This window comes from Scleropages formosus, chromosome 3, assembly GCF_900964775.1.
Source record: "Scleropages formosus chromosome 3, fSclFor1.1, whole genome shotgun sequence".
NCBI lineage: Eukaryota > Metazoa > Chordata > Actinopteri > Osteoglossiformes > Osteoglossidae > Scleropages > Scleropages formosus.
Window position 1 is genome coordinate 5,369,870 of NC_041808.1, and position 8,305 is coordinate 5,378,174.

The window sequence follows — 8,305 nt, forward strand, 5'->3', positions numbered from 1 at the left end:
ACCCACACCGAGAGGCCTCGCGGGGAGACGCAGCGACACCAGGGGAGGCACACGGGGCGGTCGGGTCGCATTTCACAGGCACAGGAAACACTCAAGGGCACAGTTCTGGGATTTACAGGAGACACCAGCTGGGCGAGTCCGTCATAGTTCCACACATGACACATATCTGAGTGCTGGAGTCACTAACTGAGATAAACTAACATTCATATTCATATTCATATTTATATTCATACATATTCAGTAATTGATCCCATGAAACATGTTGTCACCTGTTCTCCATCGCTATTTTTTGTTACTGTTATTACCCGTTGAGAAGCGTAAAGTAAAAGCGCGCAGCTGGAGCGTCCCTCCCCACTAAGGTCACCTGTTGGGGGCCGGGCTCTGGGCGTGACATCACTCACCTGTCATCGGACACCGGAGGGGAGGGGAGGGGAGGGAAGGGGAGGTGCTCAGCTCAGCTCACATCACCTTACCTCACCTGGGCGCCTTCCTCACACCGCGCTTGGGTCGACGCGATGGCGCGCTGTGTGTCCACCGGCTCCTGGCGCTGCTTCGCGCTGCTGCTCGTGGGCTACATGCTCTACCTGCTTGTGGGGGCGGCGCTCTTCTCTGCCGTGGAGCAGCCCTACGAGGAGCTGCTGCGCCAGGAGCTGCGGGGTCTCCGGCTCGAGCTGCTGCGGGACTCCGCGTGCGTGTCCGAGGAGCGCCTGGACGCCTTCTTGTCCCGCGTGCTGGAGGCCAGTGACCAGGGCGTGTCCGTGCTGGATGCCGAGAGTGCGCGCGACCCCTGGAACTGGGACTTCACCTCGGCGCTCTTCTTCGCCAGTACCGTGCTCACCACCACAGGTAGGGAAACAGTTATGGCACACAGAAAATAGTCATCGGGCACAATGAACACAAGAAATAGTCATCAGGCACAATAAATACAGAAAATAGTCATCAGGCAAATTGAACTCAAGAAATGGTCATCAGGCACAAAAAACACAGAAAATAGTCATCAGGCACAATAAGTACAGAAAATAGTCATCATGCAGAATAAATACAGAAAATAGTCATCAGGCACAATGAACCCAGAAAATAGTCATCGGGCACAATAAACACAGAAAATAGTCATCTGGCACAATGAACATAGAAAATAGTTATCACGCAGAATAAATACAGAAAATAGTCATCAGACACAATAAATACAGAAAATAGTCATCAGGCACAATGAACATTGAAAATAGTCATCATGCAGAATAAATACAGAAAATAGTCATCAGGCATAATAAACACAGAAAATAGTCATCAGGCACAATGAACACAGAAAATAGTCATCATGCACAAAAAACACAGAAAATAGTCATCATGCACAAAAAACACAGAAAATAGTCATCAGGCACAATGAACATTGAAAATAGTCATCAGGCACAATAAACAGAAAATAGTCATCATGTAGAATAAATACAGAAAATAGTCATCAGGCACAAAAAACACAGAAAATAGTCATCATGCACAATAAATACAGAAAATAGTCATCAGGCACCATAGAAAGCTTGGGACAGCTAGTAGCATAGTGCTTAATGCTGGTTTCTTTGGATCCAAAGGTTGCAGGTTTGAATTTCACCTGTAGCTGTAGTACCCTTGAGCAAGGTACTTACCCTAAATTGCTCCAGTAAAATTACACAGCTGTATAAATGGGTAAATAATTGTAACCTTAACGTAATAAGAAAAAAGCATCAGTTAAATCAATAAATTTAATGTAAACAGAAAAATAGTCATCGTCACCCACAGGAAGTACACAGTAAACACATAAAATAATAACCAGACACAAGAAAGATACAAATTATAACTGTACACAATAAATATGCAATATTAATCACACCCAGTAAACAGAACTCATAGACAAAAAATGCACTCAGTAGTAATGACACCCAATAATAGTTAAAAAGTTGACACACCCAGTAATAATCGTACACAATCAGTACTCAAGTACCATCACAGGTAGAACAGAACAAAACTCGCAGTTAGAAATATGAACATAACAAAACATGAATGACAATGAACGCACAGAAAAACACACTCAATAATGAACAGGCAATAATAACGGAGAGGCGTCACAGTGGGAAATATGAACCATAATAAACACAATATAGTGTGAGGAGACCATAAATGACAGGGAGAGGTGTCTCTGTTTGAAACACACCCAGTCATAAACAGACTGTCAACACAAAAATATTGTAAATGTCGTGTTGTATTATGTTTTCGAAGTGTCACAGGTGATGGATGGATGGGTGAAGGAAGGCAGAGTATGGTATAGTATGGTACAGTACAGGTCAAGTGCAGGGGACCCATCGCAGTTGTTTTTTCCAGTCTTCAGTCTACATTTACAGAGATTCCCGTCCATTAAATCACAACAGTTCACTCATATAGGCAGTGTGTGTGTGTGTGTGTGTGTGAGTGTGAGAGAGGGAGAGAGAGAGAGAGAGACGGTTCCTGTTCAGATTTACCATAGGTGAATTTCCGTGCCCTTTTGTCCCTTCGTCCTCCTGTCCTTCTTACCACACTTACCAGGGTTCACTCATGTATCCTTATTATAGTAGAGCAAAAAGGGAATGATTGAAAGAACGAGCCAGTTAAATATAGTTTCTCTCCAATTAATGAAAGTACTGTGAGATGTTCTGGAGGAGATGGGCCTGGGTGTTTTATGAATGAATGTCAAGTGGGGGAAGTGTGGCCGGGTGACTCTGAGAGGCCGCTTGCTGTGTGAGGAGCGGAACCCGGGCGTCAGCAGCCCGCAGGTGACACCAAACACCTGACCGGAGTACGAGAGCAGGTCACCTGCTCGTGCAGCGGTCGCTGTGCCCACCTGCATCTGTTTCTATTCAGCATCGGGAAAACATTCTGAGTTTAACTGAGCAGGAGGATGGGGGTTCGAGGACCGGGGGTGAGTGGGTGAGTGAGTGAGTGAGTGAGTGAGTGGGTGGGGGGGATGTCTTCTCAGGGCAACACTGAAGGACTCGACCTTTAAACCCACACACAGTCACACACAGCATTACTGTAACCGTCCTTCACCTGGACGTTGCTGGTTCTAATCCCTTCAGGGTGCTTTACTGCATAATGAAAATTTACAGTTGTTTTTTAAAAAAGTGAAGAACTTGGTTAGAGTTCAGGAAAAGACACCTTTAATCAGTGTAATATACCTGTCATATTACACTTTATTCTGGGAAAGGAAAAAATGTTTTGTTGTTTTGATGTTCTTCATCATCATCACCACCAATGGCCTGAAAAAGGATTTTAAAAATTATTTGTGTACTTTCTGTAAGAAATGTGACCCCTGTTAATGTTTGATCTGTATCATAAGAGCACCCTTGTTATTGTCACCTTTTAAAAATAAATTCAGCTTTGCTTTTTGCGTTTCTCAAAACTTTTTAAAAGGTCTTGGCAAAGAGAAAAATTTTATATTATTGTTGTTGTTGTTGTTTTCGATAATTTCACGTTGCTATGTATTACCTCCTCTACCATGTACCATAAACTCAGTTTTGCCACAATGACAAACAAAATGAGCATCTCCAGGTACCTGTCTGACATGCTGAAGCCAAAAGGCTCGTTTGGTCACATAACAATACGCAGATATGGAATGAAGATATAGAACTGACCGAGGGTTCCGATAGACCCAACTTGGGTGCACGGTGGCCTTTTGCGGTCAGTCCCACTTCATCAGTGGCTCTTGTGTCATTCTGCTGGACGCACCACGGTAAAGAGCCCGCCTCAGTGCTCCAGTGTAGCCTGCAGGTGATAAGTTTGTTTGGCGAAAGCATCAAAACCACCTCCTGTGTTTTTCCAGATAAAACCATCACACTGGCGCTTGACCTGTGGACTCGAACCCTGATAACTTTGTTTGCTTTTCAGCTCTTTCCGCGGCGCCGCGTGATGTTGTCACTTGTACTTCCAGGCTATGGCCACACGGTGCCGCTGTCGGACGGGGGCAAGGCGTTCAGCATCATTTACTCGCTCATAGGCATCCCGTTCACCCTCCTCTTCCTCACGGCCGTGGTGCAGAGGATCATGGTGTTCACGACGAGGCGCCCCGTGGCATACGTGCACCGGCGTTGGGGGATCCCTCGTTCGAAGGTGGCCGCCATCCACGCCGTCCTGCTGGCCCTCCTCGCCATCTCCTTCTTCTTCCTCATTCCTGCCATCATCTTCTCTGTGCTGGAGGAGGACTGGAACTTCCTGGAGTCCTTCTACTTCTGCTTCATCTCCCTCAGCACCATCGGCCTGGGAGACTACGTCCCTGGGGAAGGTTACCACCAGAAGTACCGGGAGCTCTACAAACTGTCCATCACCGGTGAGTGCGGCTCAGGGGGTCCGGGAGCCCGGTGGGTCTCAGGGTCCCGACCCACCAGTTACTCAACCAGACAGGTCACTGGTTGAGCAAACCATTCCATTGATGGGTTGCTCATCGACCGTTGACTACAGGGGTGTCCAACATGCTGCCCGCAAGAACTTGTGTAAAACTATAAATATATGGTCTAATTACCATAAATACTGTTAATTCTATTGTATCACATGATAGTGCAGTTATAGTTATATACACACACACACTTGAACACACGCCATACCTAAGTAAAATACAGTACAATGATTTACTTTTTGGTTTATACGCACGATTTATCCTTACTAGGATTCTTATGGACGTGGCCCTCGAACCCGTTTACAGCAATGGCTGTGGTCCTTGGTCACAAGAGGGTGACAATACTGTCCAAAGTTACATGAAGATCAAGTGCAGGGCTTGATGGTAATGGTAATCTGATGGTTGGGGACAGGGTTAGTACTTATACTTTCATTGTGAGGCAGGTAACCATTCTGATGCGTGTTACATGGACAGAAGGGAAGTAAGTTAAGGACAAAAGTTCAATTCAACAGAAAGCGACAACCACCATCGTAGTAAAGAAACGGTCTCTAAACTGTATTTCGTTTCAAAGTCTTGATGCCCCAGATTTGTCATAAATGAAGCAAAGTAGTGCCAACATCTGGCTATGTGCGGAAATTTGTAGTTTGAGGTGCAAAGTCTGATGGGGCAGGTAAAGTGTGAAATGTGCCTGTCCTGTGGACAACCAAACACGGGAAACTGGTGTGGAACCCTGGGGTTACTCTCCTGTGAGTCTGTTTGGCTCATCGATTTGGAGTATAAACATGGTTTTGCACAAAGTATCTGAATTGCTTCTGTTTGAGTGTCTAAAAGTGTTTGTGTGTGTGTGTGTCTCTCAACTTGGCCAGTCTACCTGATCGTGGGCCTCATCGCCATGCTGGTGGTCCTGGAGACCTTCTGCGAGCTGAAGCAGATGAAGCAGCTGAGAAAGATGTTCTACTTGGAGAAGGAGATGCCCGAGGACCAGCTGGTCATCATCAACCAGGACCAACTGTCTTTCTACTCTGTTACGGACCCCATTGCGGTGGTCCAGGAGGACAAGGTGGACATGTTTGCGGGAGCCCTGGGGCATCTTGGCAACGGACTGCCAACACATTGAGGATGGCAGCGTGGCAGAAGGTGATGGAGCTGAGTAACGATGTCAGACTAGACCCGGTTTCCTCCGGTCATCTCTAATCTTCACCAATCCCCAATGGTCACCACTCTTCTCTGTCCTTCACCAGTCTTTTCCAGTTATGTAGAGTTTCTCCAGTCGCCAAGAATCCTCTCCAGTCTTCTCCAGTTATCTTCATTCTTCATCCATCTTCATTCTTCATCCATCTTCATCCATTCTTCTCCAGTCTTCTTCATTCTTCTCAATTCTTCACCAGTTCTTAACAATCTTCACAGGTCTTTTCCAATCTTCTCCATTCTTCATCCATTCTTCTCCAGTCTTCTCCATTCTGCACCAGTCTTCAACGATCTTCACAACTTTTTTCCAGTCTTCTCCATTCATCTCTATTCTTCACCACCCTTCAGCAGTCATCAAACCCCACTGTGTGCTGTTCGTGTGCAAACAGTTCATCATCAACACATTTCCGTTCGTTATGTGTGACTTACCGCCTTGCTGCTGAATGGAAGCCAACGCTGTGTACCATGTTCTCAAAGGGTTATCAGTGCTTCACCTCTGAAGGAGCAGCACACGGCGTTGTGGCCGCTTTCACTCATCAGCGAAGAGCAGTCATCAGAACCAAAGTTGGAACAAATTTCATCCCTGTTTCCCTCAAGTCCTTTCAGTTTGGTCTAGTTAAACTAAAGAGTTGGTCGCTCTGAACCGTCTTAGGACTGCGGTCACTGGAGGGAACAATGAAGACTAGATTGACCTTCTCCAGCAAGAGAAAACCAATTACCTTAACCGTCCTGGGGAATTATGGGTGTTTTGTTTGTAGTGCAGTTGCGCAACACAACATGAAGGCCATAAAATGCTCATCAAAAACATTTGTGTAAATAAAATTTTTACTCCTGGTATATCAACGGAAATGTAGCCTTTCATAATGACTGAAGAAATTAGTTATAAAATGAGATGCAGTTTCAGAGCGTTCGGATTTGTCTTGTTCGTGCAGCTCCTGTTTTTTGGTCCATGTTGTGAGTACAAATACAGTCTGTAACAGGATAAGAACAGCAAATATATATGCGTTCAAACTTGTATTTATTTTCCACGTGCTCTGAACTGAACTGAACCTCTCGCAGGGTTCGCTTCTGTCTGTCGCTCGTTCCTCCCCGAAAGGACACGGTCCTCGCACCTCATCCCGCATGTCCTGGACGGAGGTCGTCCTGGAGCTGGACGTCCACAGGGAAGAGGAGAAAAAGTCCAGTCGCACCGTTTTGTATCCGAGTGACGAACACCTCCTCTCCTCTACCTGAGGTTCACGACACAGTTGATGTATATTTACTGTCGCAAATGTTAAACTCTAGTTATTTAATTTACCTTTATTATACTGCTGGTTTTTTTACCTCTTTGTTTAAAGAGCTGTGGGGTCTCAACTTTAAAGTACTTTTTAGCAAATACAGTAGGGGCTGGTCCCTGGTTATGGCTTTTGGGACGATGTGTATAGCTCTGTAGACACACACACACATACACTAGTTAGGGGGTATAGAGTCTATATAATATCTGCTCAGCAATATTTCCTGGTCTCTTTGGGACTGGAAGATATTGCACCTATATTAATATTCTCAAGCTGCAGTTTCAGGGTTTCTGAAATGTGAAAATTGTTAATATGATTTTATGATAATGTTTCTTGCTAACTGACCAATGCTGTACATGTCCTTCTCTGCTGCTTGCCTCTCTGTATAGCAGAAAACATGAAACTGTGCCATCAAATGAGTCAGTGTTAGGTGTGTGTGTGTGTGTGTGTGTGTGTGTGTGTGTGTGTGTGCGTGGGCATGTAAATAAACAGCATTGATTGGGCTTCGCTGATATTAACCATGTGGTTATAGAGTGTGTCTTTCCTCCTACGTCTCAATAAGTGTGTCACAAGGTGGACATTTTGGGTTCTGAATTGTGGTCCAGGTTCTGACCACACTTCTGTCTGAGATGACGAGAGACAAAACTAATGAAAAGGGGTGAGAGAAGAATCTCCCTGACTAGAATGTGAGGTTTTATTCCTTTTTTATTACTACAGCAACGCTGGGTTACAGCCACCTATTATGAATACATCCAAATACGTAACACACACACACATCCCAAGTAGGGTCACAGCAAGCCAGAGCCTAACCTGGCAACACAGGGCATAAGGCTGGAGGGGGAGGGGACACACCCAGGACAGGACGCCAGTCCATCACAAAGCACCCCCAGTGGGACTCGAACCCCAGACCCATCAGAGAGCAGGACCCAGCCAAGCCTGCTGCGCCACCACACCCCCCTACTAACACATCGCTATAAACTCAATATTTCAAAAATATGACCATCACTGTGAACGGAGTAGAAACACTGTTTAAAAGGGTGCCCAGCATTCATATGATTTATCATATCGGTTAAATATTAATATTTTATTAATACACACCTGTAACACAGGGCCTCATAAAAAATACATTTTCTAAAGCAGTGTTGAGCAAATTTATCATATAATTTGAAAATATTTCAACATACGAAAATCTTTCTAATTTTAACCATGTTTGCATCCCAACTAGTAATCTTAAGTGGAAACGTGAGTAATTTTACTGTAAACCAGCAAAACAAGAATGTGACCCCAGTAACCCCAGAGAGACTTTATTCATAACTGGCCGAACGATTCTCGATTCACAGCACAATGTAATGTTTGTAATATTTCAATTCGATGCAAACATCTTCTTACTGCCACTTCTAAAGAACACCGTTTCCGCATTATTTTTTATTTAAAGTGATATTAGCAA

At 44.8% G+C, this 8,305-nt stretch overlaps 1 protein-coding gene across 1 annotated transcript; it reads left to right on the forward strand.

Moving 5' to 3' along the window:
• Positions 1-507: 507 nt before the first annotated feature.
• kcnk1a (potassium channel, subfamily K, member 1a) lies at positions 508-5,747 on the forward strand. The gene is made up of 3 exons (XM_018762576.2): positions 508-846; positions 3,935-4,330; positions 5,263-5,747. Exons 1-3 carry the CDS (start codon positions 516-518, stop codon positions 5,511-5,513), a joined length of 978 nt encoding a protein of 325 aa, XP_018618092.2. The 5' UTR covers positions 508-515; the 3' UTR covers positions 5,514-5,747.
• Positions 5,748-8,305: the final 2,558 nt, after the last annotated feature.

Coding starts and splice junctions, on each gene's coding strand:
- kcnk1a (XM_018762576.2), top strand. CDS start 516: ATGGCGCGCTGTGTGTCCACCGGCTCCTGGCGCTGCTTCGCGCTGCTG. Junction 847..3,934: donor TACCGTGCTCACCACCACAG/GTAGGGAAACAG, acceptor TTGTACTTCCAG/GCTATGGCCACACGGTGCCG. Junction 4,331..5,262: donor CTACAAACTGTCCATCACCG/GTGAGTGCGGCT, acceptor CAACTTGGCCAG/TCTACCTGATCGTGGGCCTC.